The 19,498-nt window shown below is 40.1% G+C and overlaps 1 protein-coding gene across 10 annotated transcripts in view; it reads right to left on the minus strand.

The window, feature by feature from the left end:
• Nucleotides 1-19,498, minus strand: part of CCDC141 (coiled-coil domain containing 141) — a 181,578-nt gene that overhangs the window by 157,115 nt on the left and 4,965 nt on the right. For 9 of the 10 annotated variants that reach the window (XM_070580351.1, XM_070580350.1, XM_070580349.1 and 6 more), the window contains exons 3-5: nt 18,172-18,363; nt 16,559-16,791; nt 14,073-14,195 (exon numbers count right to left, since the gene is read on the minus strand). In XM_070580351.1, the coding sequence (XP_070436452.1) occupies nt 14,073-14,195; nt 16,559-16,660 (225 nt within the window). In that variant the 5' untranslated portion in view covers nt 16,661-16,791; nt 18,172-18,363. Of the gene's footprint in view, nt 1-14,072; nt 14,196-16,558; nt 16,792-18,171; nt 18,473-19,498 lie in introns of those variants that run through there. The other variant, XM_070580345.1, reaches the window with a different exon arrangement.

Here is a 19,498-nt window from a genome sequence, read left to right on the forward strand (position 1 = left end):
CAGCCCTTTGACAATTATGTAATCATATCAGTGGGACATCTATTTTTCTTCTCCTACAGGCTTTAAGGTTTGGGATTATCATTGACTTTTCTCTCACTCTCTATGTAAAATAAATTAACTGATTTTTATAATATCTTCTTTACAATTTATTATTTCATCAAAACTGTATTTCTGTTATACCTAATATACTGTGCTAACTGCTATAACAAAGACTTTTAAATTTGATTTCTTTTTACTTTCACACTCAGAACTCTAGCCTAAGTTCCAATGTCTGTAATAGCCTCTATAGCCATCTTTTGACTCCAGCGACTTCTCATTCAAGTCCACTCTGCATGTTGTTATTAAGATAGCCTTTCTCAAACGCTACTTTTATTAAATCTTTGTCCTGCTTTAAGAACCCACTATTGGCCATAATCAAATCGGTGTAGCCCAGCATGTCCTGCCTTTCATGCCAAGCCCTTACCCTTCATATCAGTTTAGCCTCATGTCGATACCTCCCGGCAGGGTTCTTCACATGCCCATGTGTTTCTTGTTTACACTTGTCTCAACAGCTTTGCTAACCCCGTCATCTGATCTGGAATGTCATTTTGACTCCAGTCTTTACCCATCACTCCCTTTGAGAGCCAAATAAATACTCTCTTCTTTTGGGCAGATGTTTCTTGTATGAGCCATCTGTCAGTCTTTGTATATAGTTTTCCATGTAATATCTTAAAATGGCTATATTTTGAATATTAATACTACCTCTTTAAATAAATTTAAGTGGCAGTGACATTTAGTGACACAAATCATCGTGGGACTTAGGCAAAAGCCATTACTGAACTTGTTTAATCATCTGTTAAATGTAAATACTCCCTAACTAATAAGGTTGATGTGAGGAGAAAGTACTTAATGCCAGTATGATGACTGACATGTATTAGATGATCAATAGACAGTAAGCATTATTACTTCCGCAAGCCTTTCAAGGGGTAGGAACTTCTCTTTATTATGTAATGTTTCATGCCCACAACCCTTTGTGCACCCACTTCTAAGCTGTGTACCCAGAGGATGTCCTATAGCTATATATTGGGTTCCTAAGTTAACGATGAAAATTCTGGTAACTACAGCAAAATCCTATTTGCAAGTTTGGCAGGTTTTTTGTAGAGGTATAAACCTAGTTTATTGAAAAGAATCTCTCATGATAACTAATGAATTGGTCAGGATGGCAATTTCATGATTGAAAATGTCGTTTGGACATAGATATGGAGAACAGATTGGTAGTTATCAGAGGGGAAGGGAGCAGGGGGAGGGCAAAAGGGGTAAAGGAGCACATACGTATGGTCAGGGATGGAAACTAGACTTTTAGTGGTGAACATGATACAGTCTATGCAGAAGCCAAAATATAATGATGTACACTTGAGATTTACATAATGTTATACAATGTGACCGCAACAAAATTTTTAAAAGAGAAAATGCTGTTTGGTGTTCCCGTGTTTAATTTTTTTGGAGGCCAGTTGTAGTTCTCAGGTAAGATAGGAAGCCTTTTTGGTCTTGAAGAAAAAGAAAATCCAGAATTTATAATTCTTTGTCTTTCTAAACTTGATTAATTATTCAACACTTTTTCCAGGTGAGTGGCTTAGTTCTGGAAAGCAGGTTTTACCAAAGATTTAATTTTTACCTCATTTATATAAGTAACAGTATACAGACCATGATTCCCTCTTCTCCAAGCACAAAACATGAAATGATAATAAAAATTGGTGGACCACTCAAGAGATCACATTTTCTCTGTAACATTTATATCCTCTCTTTTGTTTATTATTCAGAAGTTAGGCCATTATCTACAATCATAGAGACAGACTAGTCATATGTGAAATATTCATAAATGAATTAAGCAATAAAAGACAAATTCTTAGTCCAAGTTTTACAAATATGCCAATGAAAACATATTCTTGCATTGTATTATATATTCATCACTCAAATAACAAAATATGCAATCTTTAATGATCTGTTAACCAACATTAGGCAAAATTAACCAAGGCATATTAACAGAATCCTTTTGGTTATTTTTAGAGTTTGAATTGCATTTGGCCTCCCAGGTTATTATCATTATTAAGCAACATAACCATAAGAAGTCCATTGAGCAGTATTTGAGCCATGGACGAACAATGAACAACAAATTAATTACGTATAAAATTATTAATGAAATGTGCCATAATGCTTCTAGAACTCGAAACCAGACATTCACCATTTAATTACACCTTCTACTGTCAGCCTTTACAACTGAATTAATACAAGGTTTCCTTTCCATTGTTTCAAAATTCTTATGTAATTCATTTGTTTTAAAGAAATTACTTTTTCAAGTAAAATCAATTGCAATAGTTACCAAAGATGTTTATGCACATACATATTTTTTGAAATATTATACCAGGAAAAATATTTCTACTCCTGTGACACTGCCTAATAACATTGCTGTATTAATGCCTTCAAAAATTTGCTATCAGAAATATTTTAGCCTAGTTTTCTTTCATTTCTTGTCCCTGAAAGAAATCTCATCCCATAATCATTCTTTTTGGGTCCTTCACACACTGGCTTGGTTATAAGTAGACTTCTCCTGAGCTAAAAAATAAACAAATTATTTTCCTTCCCAGAAGATTTAGTCTTCTTTATTCTTTAAATCTGCATCCAATATGGCAACCACTAGCCATTGAAATGTGGCTAGTTCAAATTGTCACGTGCTATAAAGTACATACTGGATTTTGAAGATTTAATACAGAAAGAGTTAAAAGATCTTGTTAATAGTTTTTACAATGTTAAATGATAATATTTTAGATACATTGGGGTAAATTAAGTATATTATTAAATTAATTTCATTTTTATTATTGGGTAAGTTTTGGTAATTTATGGTTTTCAAAGAATTCATTTCATCTAAGTTGTTGAATTTGTGTACATAGATTTGTTCATAGTATTCTCATATCATATTCTTTTTTTAAGATTTTATTTTTTCCTTTTTCTCCTCAAAGCCCCCTGGTACATAGTTGTATATTCTTCGTTGTGGGTCCTTCTAGTTGTGGCATGTGGGACACTGCCTCAGCGTGGTTTGATGAGCAGTGCCATGTCCTCGCCCAGGATTCGAACCACCAAAACACTGGGCCTCCTGCAGCGGAGCGCATGAACTTAACCACTTGGCCACAGGGCCAGCCCCTCATATCATATTTTTGATATCTGTGGGGTATATAGCGATGCTCCATCTTTCATGCCTAAAACTGGTAATTTTTGGCTTCTCTCCTCTTTTCCTTTCTCAGTTTACCTAGAGGCTTATCAAGTTTATTGACTGTTCAAAGATTTCTGCCCTTACTTTTATTTTTTCCTTCATTCTGCTTGCTTTGGTTTCAATTCGCTCCTATTTTTCTGCTTTCTTAAGTTGAAAACCTAGATTGTTGACTTGACACATTTACCCTTTTCTATATATGTATTGAATGTTCTAAAATTTATATGTGGCCATTAGAAAATTTAAAATTACATCTGTGACTTGCATTTGTGCTTGGCATTATATACTTCTATTTATGGCTGCTCTAAGAAGTATAAAACGTTAGCAAAGTGTTTCCTTTCCAATACATTAATAAAAGTTTAATAGCCTATGGGACCACCAAAGCAAAGGATCTCAGGCTCAGAAAGCAGTCGGCAACAGCCTTGGGTGGTTTGGGTTTCTCTCTTTCTAATTATGTAAAAACTTGAGACATGTTTTGAGTTGAAACTTAAAGTAAAAAACTTTCCTTGTGTCCTGTGAAACTGAATTTAAGAGCTTGTGGTTCTTCAGAGTTCCCTGTCTCCTGACAGAGTAATTAGGATTTCTTTTAAGAAAATCAGGTAGCTATCTATGTAACATGAGTTATGGAGCTGATAGGTGAGACCACTCTCTTACCTTCTCTGTCCTCTCATTTCACTCGCTTGACTCAGTGCCCCAGATTTGTACCATGGAAGCCCCCACTACTGGTCCTCTGACCTGAAACCTGGGCCTTTGGTTTCCTGACTCTGCCGTCCACTTCCCGCCACTGTGTCTGCGGACCAAGCAGTGGGGGGAACAGAGGGAGGAAGAAAAGCAGTGTGAATTCACAGCAAGCTCTGGGAACAGAGCTCCGTCAGAGAGAGGTTTCACTCTCAGAGGTGTAGGCACCTGCCTGGCTGCCACCACCTTCAGCATCACCACAGCCCAGGAAGATTGCCTGGGCTGGGGCAGAGAGAACAGAAAAACAGAAAGCAGAAACAAAAGCAGGGTGGTTTTCCCCCTCTCTGCCTGACCCAGGGAAGTCCTCTTTCTCTTGCTCAGACCTAAAAGAGAGACTTTTCTGGAGGTTTTCCTCGTCCAGATCAGTGCGTAATTCAGGGTGTCGACTAAGCTGGGCAATATTGGAGGGAAAAAAAACAACACTGCTGGTTGGGTGGTATTTGGAATTCTGATCTCTCCCCCTAATCTGCCTGCTAGCCCTTACTTTTCAGTGTCCTCAGCCACCCACATTCTGCCAGGGTTCACAGTTGCATTTAATGGAGACAAGGTGGAGGTGTTTATACCATCTTGCCTGGAACTGGATCCAGTATTCCATTTTAAGGCAATTAAAAAAAAAGAGAGAGAGAAATTCTGGTCTCACTTAAGTCCCTAACTTCAAATACACGGTAGGAGGGAGATAGAGGATACAGGTAATTTGACGGGCAGAGCTAACCACAGACTCAGAAGCTTGCCTTATGTTCCTGAGGACTGATAGCTACATGAACTAGTCATCTAGTCATGAGAATGATATAACCATGTCATGTGAAAAACTTTTGAGTTTTGCACATTTATACATTATAATATATCTAAGATAAAGTCCATATTTAGAAAAGATACATTCTTGGTTAGGCGCAACATCTACTTACATCTTTTCTAGAGCAGAAGGATCTATTGCCATCTAGATAGAATGCAAAAGGGATATTTTTATCCTAATATTTAATCGAGCCCAGCAGTACTGAAGATGGGGGTGGGAGTGAGTGGGTCCTCTGCCACCCCTCATCCATATTTATTGAACTGTCGGAGTTTTGTTCTGTGAGTCCAAATCTCAGACCAAGACTCTTTTCATCAAAGCTAATAAGGACTATGGGTTCTACTTTCTACGGAAAACTTTTGTTTGTAGACTTATGTTTTAAAGAAGGACTACTTTCTAAATAATAGTTTGGAGTCTACAAGTCTATGATCTCAAAAATGCTAGTTGTGATTCTGACTTTTGACCCAGATTTCAAATAGGAATGTATTTTGTGACAAAGAACATAAACCCCAACCAACACAGACTTAAACGCCTAATAGGTTATCTCCATCACAGCGAGAAGCCTGGGTGCAGCATGATCTTCCTCAGGATTAAAGAAGCATAAATGATCAACTTATAAATGTATTCCCCTATTGTTGGACATTGTTTTGTATCCAGTTAGGTTTTTCTATTAAAGCATGTGAAAAGATGCTCAATGTCATAGCAAAAGCATCTTTATATCTACATCCTTACTAGCGCTTTCATTTCTGAGGAGATTCTAGGAAGGGGGGTTGCTGAGTCAGAGGACGTGCATTTTACATTTTCATGCTTGTCAGTTTCCAAAATGATTCTGTCAATGCAAACTCTCACCAACAGTATAGTAGACTGCCCCTATCCTCACATTCTCACCATCATTAGATATTATCAATATTTCAAATTTTTAATGGCATATTAGGCAAATAATATATCTTTTTATTATTATTTAGTTTCACTTCTCACGTCATTATTGATGTTAGCATCCTTTTACATGTTTATTGGTGGTTTGTGTCTCTTCTGTGATTTTCTATTTTTAATTGATTTTATTGGTTTATTTGTCTTATCAATATGAAGGAGTATAACTCTTCGACTGTCATATAAATTGCAAACATTTTTCTCTCAGTATATCATTTATCCTTTAAATTGATCTATGGTGTCTGGAAAACTCATATTCACCTCCAGGGCAGCTCAATTATCACTTTTTCTGTCAACCTTCCCTGGTTGCCCTGGCAGAATTTGTCATTCCTTCCACAATATACCCATAATATTTTGTGCATATTCCTGTGTGCCAAATTATAACTACAACCTTTTCCTTCTGATCAAAAAAGCATATCAAAATGAAAGTCAACAAGACTAACACTATAATAGATAGGTCTTTGAAATCTGCTTGGGTTTTTCCAAAAGTAAGTCATTCACAAACTTCAGAATTTTTTTTTCACTTATCATTAGTACTATGACACCACTTTTCGTTTTAGAGAAACTTAGTTGCACGTCTTGACTGTCTCTCCGTGAAAACCCTATTTTCTTCTGCCTGTGCCTTTTCATTAGTGAGTGCTGCCTTCAAAATCCCAAGAGGATGCCACCATTGCTGTTGCCCTCTGCTCCAGTTATCTGTTACTGTGTGACAAACCACCCCAAATTCTAGTGGCTTAAAACAACAATGATTTATTTTGCTCACGAGTCTCAATTTGAGCAGGGCTTGGTGGGGAAGATTTGTCTGCCCACACAGGTCAGCTAGGAAGCTCAACTGGGCCTGGAGAATTGACTTCCAAGACGGCTCATTCACATGACTGGCAAGTTGGTTGGCTGTTGGCGGGAATCTCAGCCAGAGCTGTTACTAGGAGCCTCAGGTCTTCTCCACATGGGCCTCTCTACAGTGCTGCTTGACCTCCTCACAAGCTGGTTGAGTTCCAAGACTGACTATTGGAAATTACAGGAAGTAAAAGCAACCAGTCTCTTGACAGTGGGCCCAGAAACTGGCACAGCATCATCTATGCTACATTCTATTGGCCAAAGCTTTCTCAGAGTCTGTCCAGTTTTACGGGTAGGGACATAGACCCCACTTCTCAATGGGAGGACTGCCAAAGAATTTACGGCCACCTTTAACCCACCATGATCTTCCTGTGTACTGGGTCCTTCCAAAGTTGTCAAAAGAATTGCTGTGCTTGCTATAACCAAGCCATGATCTCTTCCCTGCAGAAATGTGGAGGATGCCTCTCTTTCTTGCCAACTCTGAGACACTTGGTGTCCCAGCCACAAAGAAATATGGTGAGTGCCTTGTGTTTCCCACAGGCCCTTAAACTTGTACCAAAGAGTCCAACCTTGGCTACTGAACCAAATCAGGGATGGGATAAGGGGCGTCCTCTCCAAATTTTTTACTCTTCAGTCTCTGCGCCTGCAAAATTGTCTCCTTATAGAATTCCTTCCCCTCGAGTAAATCAGCTCACGCTAACATTTCATTAGGTATGGTCGTACTCTGAACTGCTGCTTAGCTGGAACTAGTAACAAATTACTTGTGATATTTGTGATATTAATGTGCCTTAACTCCGTGTCTCAGAAGTCTATTGTCATGGACTCTCTAGCTTCTCTTAAATCAACTTCTCCTATAAAAATAATATTTTATAACATTGTCTATGGCACTCTCCAAATCTAAAGATTGCTATTCAAGGGGCCAGCCCAGTGTTGTAGTAGTTAAGTTCACACATGCCCTTTCAGTGGGCCAGGGTTTGCTGGTTTGGATCCCGGGCACAGACCTACACACCACTCATCAAGCCATGCTGTGGTCGTGTCCCACATACAAAATAGAGGAAGACTGGCACAGATGTTAGCTCTGGGACAATCTTCCTCAAGCAAAAAGAGGAGGATTGGCAACAGATGTTAGCTCAGGGCCAATCTTCCACACACACACACAAAAAAGAATGCTATTTGAATTTTATTTCACTCCACAACGCCACAATTCCATACTAGTCACTGAAACTGAACATCTAGGAAAAGAAACATCTTGTAGACTAAGAAGGTGCCAAGTGACACAGGGAAAATCACCAGGTAGTTTTGCTGTTTCATAGTGGTGAGAAACCTATTTTTGTTTTTTGTTTTTGTTTGTGAGGAAGATTGGCCTTTGAGCTAACATCTGTTGCCAATCTTCCTCTTTTTGCTTGAGGAAGATTGTCACTGAGGTAACATCTGTGCCAGTCTTCCTCTATTTTATGTGGAATGCCACCACAGCATAGCTCGATGAGTGGTGCTTTGTCTGTGTCCAGTGCTGAACCTGGGAACCTCGGGCCGCCAAAGTGGAACACATGAACTTAATCACTATGTCACCAGGCCAGCCCCCTATTTTTGTTTTTTAATGGAAAAAGTTCTCCATTTTCAAAAGCCTAAAAGAGAAATTAAACTGCCTACTAGTTGTCACTCCTCCAGGACCATGGCATTGTTCCCACCTTAGTTCCAGGACCTTCTTCAAAATGATCAGTGAAAAATAGGATAGGTACTTTACCTGTGTGGAGCACGAAGACACAGATCCTTCGAGCCCCAGATCAGTGAAGTGGTGGAATTTGGAAAGTGCCAATTAGTCTCACCTCTCTCTCCTCAAGATTCAAAATCAATTGAGAAATAGACATCAAGGTCAGATGTAAGTCAAAATATCTGCTTTTCTTACTGGTAAAGCTGGACTGGAAGATGGGGTTCATTTGGCTTTCTACTTTTTCCTCCCTAAAATCTAGTCTTTGGGGCCTGCCTGTGAAGACAGTTGTGTCTGAGGCACAGAAACATCTTCAGCTGCCCTGGGTCAGATTGTGGCCTGCCTCTGCCAGACAGGGATGCCTGGCCAGGTCAGCAGAAGCAGACAGAGCAGAGAACCTGCAGCCCATGGGCAGTCAGGGTCTGCAGGCAGAGCCCTTGAGGCTGCTTCCCCGTGGCAGCCACTTTTCTCCTATCTCACCAGCTGGGTAACACAGCCCCCCTCACTCCTGTATGGAAGAGAAAGGGAGGAGGAGAGGTGGCTGGAAGCGACCTCCTCAACATTTCTGAGAGTAGAGTTTTCTAACTTGGGAGTCTGTAGGAGCACAGGGAAAGACAGAAAACTGATGTCCTATATGAAGTAAACGTTAAGGGTGAAACTCTGCTATGACACAGATCATGTGAAATAGGTTAGCCCTCTTCCCATACCGTCCTAGAGGGTTTCATCACAATCATGGCACACACGCTATAGAATTTCCTCTAAAATGCAAATATATATAATTCAAGTCATACAGCTTTACTTTATTAAAATATATTCTTAAAGGACATTATCCAGAAAGTGAAAAGACAACCTACAGAATGGGAGGAAATATTTGAAATCCTATATCTGATAAGGGATTAATATCTAGAATATATTTTTAAAAAACTCTTACAACTCAACAGCAAAAATCAAACAAGCTGATTTAAAAATGGGCAAAAGACTTGAATGGACATTTCTTCAAAGAAAATATGCAATTGTCCAGTAAGCACATGAAAAGATGGTAAACATCATTAGCCATTAGGGAAATACAAGTCAAAACCACCAGGAGATACCACTTCACACCTGATAGGATGGCCATAATCAAAACAAATGAACAAAAAACAGAAAATAAGTTTTGGCAAGGATTTGGAGAAATTGGAACACTTGTACGTTGCTGGTGGAAATACAATATGATACAGCTGCTGTGAAAAATATTTTGGTGTTTCCTCAAAAAGTCAAGCATAGAAATGCTATATGACTCAATGCCATTCCTGGGTATATGCCTAAAAGAATTGAAAACAGGTACTCAAACAGAAACTTGTATGCCAATCTTCATTGTAGCATTATTCACAATGGCTGTAACGTGGAGACAATCTGAGTGCCCATGGTTGGATGAATGGATAAACAATATGTGGTATATCCATACAATGGAATATTATTTAATCATAAAAAGGAATGTTCATACTGTAATGTGGATGAACTTGAAAACATTGTATGCTAAGTGAAACAAGCCAGACACAGAAGGACAAATATTATGCAATTCCATTTATATGAGATACTTAAAATAGAAATTCATAGAATCAGAAAGTAGAGTAGAGGTTACCAGGGAAGAAAGGAATGGGAGTCATCACTTAATAAGTGCGGAGTTTCTGTTTGGGGTGATGAAAAAGTTTGGGAAATAGTGGTGAGGGTTGGGCAACATTGTGAATGTAATTAATGCCACTGAGTTGTACAGTTAAAAATGGTTGAAATGGCAATTTTTTGTTATGTATATTTACCACAATAAAAACAATTTAAATAATGCATTCTTAGTAAATACTCCGGTTTACAGAAAACCACACTATTAATTAAGGCAAGTCTTAATAAGACATTTAGCTTCACTGCTAATATATTGTGACTGTAGTGCATTCATTTCTAGCTAAGTAAACAGCAATAGGACCAAAAAAGGCATTCTTTGGGTCAGAGATTTAGTCAGAATCAGGGAACTGATAGATTTGTGAGTCAAATCAGAGGTGAAATTTGAGTATTTATTCTCTAGACGGTCATTCTTCACTGAATGCTACCACCACATATCAACAAATAGAGAAGCCGGAGAACAGAGGTTTTCTTGGTTCCTATAGTTGTAATTCCTTTGGACAACAGCAACGTAGTCAGTTGCAAGACACATGCTGAGGGGAAGAACGTCCCTAAGGTATTCTCGACTCCTCTGCCCCTCCTTGAACCACTTGAGGAGGTAACGTCAATAGGGCCACAGGCAGATCTTCTCTATCCGGCTTAAATCTCCTGTTCTCTTTCCCCAATTTCTTATTTCTCATTAGAAATAATTTGCTAATAATTTGTATGTTTTGGGAATCTAGATACCTTTTGGGAGTTAATGCTTTTTCACATGATTATGTTTTCCCCACTAAAAATAGGAAAATATTTTTTCTCTGGACACTCCACTGGAATTGTTAAGTGCTCTGCTGAAAGGAAAATAAGATCTCTGGGGTATAGACATTACCAACATTAGAAACACTCATAAAAATTCTGTTCCCAGAATTTTTCCCTTTAGTCTAAATTACTAGTATTTGAGATAATTTTCAATGGAGGGCAGAAAATAGCTTTTCTATCAAATTAAACATCCAAATTACCCTGGTATATTAATTTTTAACAGAACAATTATGCCACTTTTTCTTTTAAAAGCAGGAGGCCCTGCCGTACATCATGGTATTTCTCCCCTAAATTTCCTTTTTGGATGTTTGATGGTAAATGTTATTACCATAGTTTTGCAGGTAAAGAACCTGAGACCAAAGAGGCTAAGTGCTTTGCCCAAATCAGAGTAGACTCAGCGTTGAATCCTATACTCGCCCGTCATCTCTTCCAGAGCACTCTTTACAATTAGAAAACATTGCAGGGCGCTGTGCATAGGAAAAGGACTAGAATGAACATTAAATATTAAATATTATTGGCTTATTGAACTACTAATAGCCCTACCATTCAAAAGTTCATGTTAAAACTAACTTAGGGGGACTGGCCCTGTGGCACAGTGGCTAAGTTCAGTGTGCTCTGCTTTGATGGCCCAGGTTCATGGGTTCAAATCCCAGGCACAGACCTATACACTGCTCATCAAGCCATGCTGTGGCAGCATCCCACAAACAAAATAGATGAAGACTGGTACAGATGTTAGCTCAGGGCTAATCTTTCTCAAGCAAAAAAAGCAGGAAGATTGGCAACAGATGTTAGCTCAGAGTGAATAAAAAAAAAACAAAAACAAAAAACCCTAACTTAGATCCAATAATTTTGTTCTAAAGGTTAAGTTGTGCAGATCCTGACAGCATAGTAACTAGTAAATTGGTTGAATTAGTGATCTATCCATTTGCAATGGAATTCACATTTTTGTTATTTTAAAAAGTCCTTTGTCAGCAAATCTAGAACAGACTTCAGATCCCCTGTTTTGTTTTGTTTTGTTTTTTAACCAATAACATTGGAAGATGATGCTCCTACTTAAAATTTCTTGAGGGTGGGTGGCTGGATTGATAGCGATGGGTGGGGTCGGGCCGGGTATGGGAAATGAACATCAAGAGGTCACAGCTAGAGCCTATGTGAAGCCAAAAGGCCTTTTGACTTGAGACCTTATGTTCTTAGACCCATGCGGAGAGGAAGAATGGTCCCACGATCTCATGGCACATTATGGTAAGATCACAATAGAAGAAGCTTTGACCATCCTCTCCCCTCATTTTACAGATAAAAAGCCTGAAGTCCAGAGGCTAGTCCATAGCCAGAAGACTGGAATACAAGGACAGCAAGATGTTAGACTCCAGAACCACAAGCACCTTCCGAGGACAGATCCTGTGAAATGGAAAATTCTTTTCCCCTGAGCTCCTGGGTGGACTTAGGTATGCAAATTTGAGCATAGTTGCTGAAGAGAGCTGACTTGCCCTGCCTAAGAAAGTGTTCTCCCTGGCGTCGTGGTCCTGGACAGGAACAGCGTTAGGGGGAAAAGAGAGGCAGCCTCAGCCACCCAGACTGCCATGAGCTTCCCCCACACCCCCACAATTGGTCCTTGGACCTGAGAACACTGCTGGGTGCGGGTCTTAGTGGGAACCGGGGATGGCATGTAGTTTTGAGTCTGGGTTAACTTCAGCAGAAACAGTTGGCAGGTGCACCTGAAGGAGCTGGGGATGCAGGAGACTAGGAGAAAGGAAACCTCTGGGGATGGACACACATTGTGATGGAGTATTGGTTCATGGAATTGAGCTTTTTATGCAGCAGCAAGACCCTGGGGTGTTAGCCGAATTACACTGGATAGTGGCATAATTCCTGCTAAAATATAGGTCTTTTAATTCCTGGTTCAAAGCTGTTTTACATCATAATGTGTTTTTTTTAATATACAGAGAACTTCCTGGTGGCCAGAGATTCTACCCTGAAAAACAGCCCAGAGCAAGGAGCTGTCTAAACAGGAGGATAAATTCTGGATTCTAATGGCACCCAGCTTTGACACTAATTCTTTCTCCAACTTCTCAATTACTGTTACTACTGTCCAATCAGAAAACCACTGTCGGTATCTATCAGACGCAGACCAGGTCTGCCTCTAAATCTAGGAAGCGAGAATAAATTCCAGCCTAGCTATTCAAAGAAGCCAGTAATAGTAAAGTACTCAAAACACAGAACATCCTGTCATTGCAGGCCCCTGAATCAAGCCCCTTTGATCTGACTCGTTATTACTCACAGGATTGGCTATTACTCTCAGGGCTGGTTGCACCACAGGGCTCCATTCTCCAAAGGGGACACCATTGGGTTTAATGCTCTGCCTGTTGTGATCTTGAAATTCTTAGCAATTTTGCCTTTGAATTTGTGTTTTGTAAGCCAAGTCCGAGGGACAACAGAGCAGTTGCTGGGGCGCTGGAGCCTCACCTCACAAGTGGTCCCGCCTGCCCGGGAGAGGCTCTTTGCTGTCCTGTCTGCTCTCCTGCCCCTGCTCAGTGATCTTTGCCATGTGCCCTGGCAGGGGTCAGGGCACAGCTTGGGAAAGGTCAGGGTCAGGTCCACATCCTGTGCGCCAAGCCACGGCCAGGGCCCAGCGCCTGTGAGGGTCTGTATTCGCCCCACACACAACACCATGACTGACAAATCTAGACATTACATAGCAGATAAAACACCATGACACGTCAAGAGAAAGCTTTTTCTTGCTTTTTGAACAGGGGACCCCACATTTTCATTTTGCCCTGGGCCCCACAAGTCATGTAGCTGGGCCTGACGAGATACCTTCTCTGGCAATCTCAAGCCAATGTTATTTTTAGATTCTTCACTAAATAACCACAACATACTAGAATAATAACTCTGATTTTACTAAAAGTATTATTTGGTTTCAAGAACTCTTAATATTCAACACAAAATGAGATATTTTCAATAGTTTAACAGAGGAAAGAAAGCCTCTATATTATTCTTGCCAGCAGGTACCATTGGCAGTAGAAAGTTTAGATCTGTTGTTGTGACTTGACAGTATAATGCATGAAATGGAAAAATGATGGATTATTTTTTTTTTACTGAGGCAGCCAGGAAAAAAAAAAACATTGCTTATTTCTCCACAGTGAAAATATTGTCACTCCATATTTTCTATCACATTAGGGAAGGTTTAAAAAAATCTTGTCACTTCCCTCCAGGGCTGGTATTTGCTCATAAATAACAATAACATTTTTCCATTATCTATCTGGCACTGTGTTAAAATGGCCATAGGCCAGTGACATCAGAAGAATCAAGAAAAAGTGCAAGAAATAGCTTTTTATTTCTTTTTAATTTTGTGTCTGCTTCATATCTGAATGTCTTACCTTGAGCTTGGCCAAAAGAAGTTCATGATCATGAAGAAGTTTTTTGGTTTCATCCTGACTGCTACCAATTTCTAGAAGATTGGGCTGTGATTCAGCCAATTGAAGTTGTACCCATTCGCCACACTAAAAATAAAAATGAAATAAATGCACTTTTAGTTCCTCTTGCTCCTTCCCCTTTACCCTTCTCTTTTCCTTTCATTCCCTTTTTTTTCCAGTTTCCAGTTGCACTGTGAACACTATTCTTTTCACAGAGACGGCCCTTACTTAAACTGAACTATAACAGGTCTAATATAAACCCATGCCCTGCCTTTTCTTTTTTATTCTTAGGATAAGTTGTTTTTCTTTGGAAATGGATTTAAATGAAAAATTCTCAAATGAGGAACACGTACAACAGATTACGTATTATTAAGTATTACGAAATTACAAAATAATTCACGTAATTGTACATTCTTTCACTCACAAACTGAATTCCATAAAAAGAGTGAAAGTTCACTTGGGCAAGTAGGATGCAAGCTTCACCGTAGGGGAAAGGTTTTATAAATATAATTTAGGCTGGTTAGTGTCTTTCCACTGACCCTGGTGGTTCAACCAGAAAGAATAAACAGTAGATGAAGCAATTGATTTTTATCTTATTTCATGGCTAAAACATAACATTTTCCAACTTTTGTTGTTGAGTATTCAATGAAGTATGTAGGCAAATGTTGATAAAATTAGATGTGTGACAACTGCCATTCGAATGCAGCCAACTTGTTTTCTACACTCAGGACTTTTTCACTGCCCTAAGATATAACTCATCACTGCATTTCCTGAGGATTTGCTTTTCTAAGAAGCAACTGATTAAGCAGGAGGAGCTACTAACTGGCACATGCACGTGGATAAGTGAATTGCTGAAGAGAAACAAGAAAAACGTGGGACTACTCTAGATCATTAGTGCCCCAGGACCATTTGGAAACAAGAAGCCTGTACGGGTCAGACACACGCACTTCTATTCCTCTAGGATGGGCTTTCTGCTTTGAATAGCTTGGAGTTTTATGTGGGATGGAGGTGAGGCAAGACAGGTGGGGAGGGGAGACGGAGCGAACATTCTTAGAAACACGGTTCAGTTAAAATAAGAGTTTCCACTGTCATTTTAGAGACTTTTTTCTTACTGTCAATCTACCCTCTGATTCTCCTATGATTTATTCCATACGTATTCTTCCTCATCCTGCCCTAAGAAATCCTTCATATTTGAGGAAAAGCAAAGTCAACTTTTTTTAAACTGTGGGTTTTCCTCTTTTCCCTCACTGCTGAAATTTAGTTACTCACAGCATCATAAAATCACATGCAAATTATTAAGTTTTGTTACTTCTGCTTCAGGCTTCTTTCCAAGTCCACTCATTGCCTTTGAAAAGACTAGAGGGCAAGGGAATGAGCCGCGTTCCCGTTTCCGTGGGGCAAAGCCTCCACAGCACTGGGAGATCGCCCTCCGGAGAAACACTTTGCGTTCTGTGATTCTAGAGTGAATCATTTTGTTCAGTGTCAAGTGCTGCTTTCCTTTTACAATTTTCACATTAACATAAAATTCATAGCGTTTAAGTGAAATTAAACAAGCCTCGTTGTCTGAGCTCTAACAAAAGGCCAGAAAAGTCATTCAATTAAACCTGGTGGGGTCCTGAAAGGAACTGGCTGGTGCGCACCAGCTTGTTTGCCAGATTCCCTTCATCAAATACTGAATTCTTTAGGGGGTGAATTGTCTAAATCCAAGCATAATGCTTCAGGGGTTTTTGCAGGGCATTTTCATAGGAAATAAAATCATGGCTGTCTTCTTCAACCTAAAGATGTGTGGTCCTCTTTGCAACTGGGCAAATTGCTAAACATAAAACATGCAATAACCTTAAGCCCCAAGTGGCTTCAACTGCCTGCTGTTAAGAGCCAATTTGACACATGCCCTTTTCACCTTCCCTGGCAGGGTCTTCATGCCCCCAACAGCGTCCCAAGGATTTACTAGTGCCTTTACCACGTCAGAATTTGTGCTGTGGAGGGCACGTGTCAGAGCCTCTTGTTAGGCGTTCCCTGCGCTCCATCATGCTCAAAATAATGCCTCCGCCTGTCTGCTGGGACCCCCCCTTCCCTCCTCCATCACACCACTCTCAAAAATCACAAACATTTCACAGGTCCACTTGACTCTTTAGCCTGGCAACCATGAACTTGTAATCACGAATGCCTTGCCTTTAGAAACCAAACTGAAAGTATATGGTCGAGTTTTGTTTTTTTAAAATCAAACTGCTGTAGATATTTTCTGACTAACTGAAAGAGAAACTCTAGTAACTGGCTGAAACTTCATAGAGGTTTCTCTTAGTTGCCGATTTAAGAAAGCAGGAAGATGTTCTTGCTGTGTTGTAGTCTATATGCTGTGTACTGCTGATTGTGTGGAATGTTCTTTAGGACTATCAACATAACAGCAAGAAACTTCCAGCCCCACAGAAAAAGGAAAGTGGTTAGCTTACCTTTATGACAGCTATAACGATTTTGGAGTCCCCAGCCTGCACAGCTACTGAACTGACTGTTGTCGTAGAAAACTCCACACCAGGACTTCCTTGGCTGGACATGGTACTCTAGAAACACAGTTTATACTTTGGGCAGCCTCTGTACAGATGTGTGTCTGCTGGTCATTTCAGAAGGCAACCACCGGGGTTACTTGGATTCATTCAGGGAAAGAGCTCAGCTCACACTGATTCCTCTGCCAAAAGGAAAGAACAGGAGGTTAAAAATAGACAACCCCATTGAGTTTATCATGAGAGAGAGAGAGAGGAGAGAACAGGAGAGAATCGCCACACCCCTAGTATGGTAACACTAAGCGCCTGTTATTTCTGCCATTATCTTAAATGCGGAGGGCAGCTTCTAGCTCTCTGCCTATCAGCTGAAGTGTGATAGCAAATGGAAAAAAAATTACATCCTGACAACCCGAATTAGTTTTGCCATTGAAACTATACAGTTATGGTGGACTTTGAAACTAGCCAGTCATTGACCTAGGTATCAATCTTTTCAAGATTTTTGAAGTCTTCCTCATGCAAAGAAAACTCCCAAAAGTGTACTTTAAAAATAAGTTCTGGTATTTGTTTCAGGATTAAGCCACAAAATTGTTTGAAATACATTTTTAGATTAATCTGCTTTTCTAAAACTCACTGTCCTTTGTCAAACAAAGTTTATACGGGATGGTCACCTTTTCTCAGAGCCTCAGATTTCTTAGGAACCTTTAATAAATATTTCAACCAGCATTTATCAATAGATATATATCATTTCGAAATTTCTTTGTGACTACTGTCCTCCTCTGAACAGCATTTTCAAATTCAGTTATCACAACTATTGGGAAGCGACACACTTTGCAGTTACCATTTAATTACAAGAAAATGTTTGTTCTTTAATTAAAGGTTCACACTATGTATATTTTGCTACAATTTTTTTTAAAAGGATAACACTGTACTTCACGTTTGGTTTTTATTTCCTCCCCTCCCCCACCCCCAAGTCTGTGAAGGAAAATTATCGACGGCTTCAGATCAGAGCCCACAATCTGCAGATTAATCTTATTGCTAGAAACTCAGCGTGGGTCACAAGTTGTCTGTGGTATTACGCAGCAGCTGTTGGATGCCCTGTCAAAGAACGGCTGAAAATAACACTGAAGTTTAGGTCAGAGGTCAGATGCAAACACATCAGAGACACTGACTGCAAAGCTGCTGGAGCCATCGGAAATCTCTGGGACAAAGCCAGAATGGAGGATATAGCAACAAACAGAACTAAATGAGTCCACTTGCTGTTTAAACCCCTAGCTCTATTTTAAAGCACGTTCAGGTTCAGGGCCAATGTTCTGAAGATTGAGTCAGCCCCATTGCTCTGTTTTGCTAAGGTTCATGATAATACTGTATTCTTAAGTCGAAGAAGAAAAAGTGCTTTTACACATACTTCAGTGTTCAGCAATTATTTTTTGTTTCCCAGAGCATGTCATGGCTGCTCTACAAAACCGTGTAGCCGTGACCCACGTCCTCGCGCTCGGCGTCTGCCTGCTGTTCCAGTGGATGGAGACCATGCCTGGATCCCAGTTCCTGGGTTCCACGAACTTTACCTGATGCCATGAAGGGAGCAGTTGGAGGAAGCTCGGGAGCGTAGACGCCAAGAGACGGTGTGATGTAGAAAATATTGTAGCTGGTTTCATTTTATGGCAGGGGTTGAGAGCTTGCAGAGACCCAACCAACCTCTTTGTTGAGGTTGCCTCACTGTTGAAGGCAGGCTCCTTCTGCTTGGGCAAATTGTTGGTCTAAACAAACCAAAACAAACTGAGTGAAACCAGTTTTCAGCTACTTGCCCTCAAGAAAAACCAAGAGTTGACAACTGTGTCACATAATATCCACACCCGAAACTAAAATGCCTCAAGGGGCATTGCTTAATTCATTGTGTACACTGCCAACCAGAACAGCAAACAGTGACCTGCACCCTAAACACACAGTGCCCTTGCGCTCAAAGTTAATCCTATTGTTAGAAACTGTGTGTCATAAATTGCACAAAGGGCCTCAGGAGGAAAGGAAACGTTTGGCAGCAGGCTGCAAAGACCACGGCTAGGAAAAGAGTGGTTATGTCCATAAAGCCCCACTTAAGATGGATGATTGTGCAAAGGGTGTGGAGGGCAGCGTGGAATGTGTGGAATTGCAGGCACACCAAGGGAAAAGGTGAAAGAGCTGGCGAGGAGAGAGAACGTGGTTCAAAGTCTGATTACTTCCCAGGTGTAAGGGAAAAGGGAATTAGACATATTTAAGACTGTTAAAAGATTAATCCAGCTATTTAGCACCAAAGGTAGTGCCTTTTTGTGTGTAGATGACCTTTCTTTCCGTTAATTAGATGGAGCAGGCTCACGGTGTTGCATAAAGAAAATGTTTTCAGGACCGGCCCCATAGCCTAGTGGTTAGGTTTGAGTGCTCCACTTTGGCAGCAGGTGGGGGTTCGCTGGTTTGGATCCTGGGTGCAGACCTACACACCGCTCATCAAGCCATGCTGTGGTGCCATCCCACATGGAAGAACTAGAATGACCTACAACTAGGATATACAATATGTACTGGGGCTTTGGGGAGAAAAAAAAAAGGAACATTGGCAACAGATGTTAACTCAGGGCCAGTCTTCCAGAAAAAAAATAAAATAAAATGTTTTCTACATTGATGGACATACGCAATAATGCAAACTGCACACATGAATTTAAGTAGTTTCTGACAAATTTTTCCAACTCAAACTCTTGGCTTTAAAATCTTCAAAAGACTTGAATCACTTTTTTCTCCCCTTCCTTTGCTTTCTATTTTTTTCCTCTTCAATTTTTTAGTCCTTTCTCCTACAGAAGCTCTGGTGTTCGGAGCTCTCCATCCACCTCTAGCCTATTTAGAACCCAGCCCTATGTTTCTTCATCT

This window comes from Equus przewalskii, chromosome 17, assembly GCF_037783145.1.
Source record: "Equus przewalskii isolate Varuska chromosome 17, EquPr2, whole genome shotgun sequence".
NCBI lineage: Eukaryota > Metazoa > Chordata > Mammalia > Perissodactyla > Equidae > Equus > Equus przewalskii.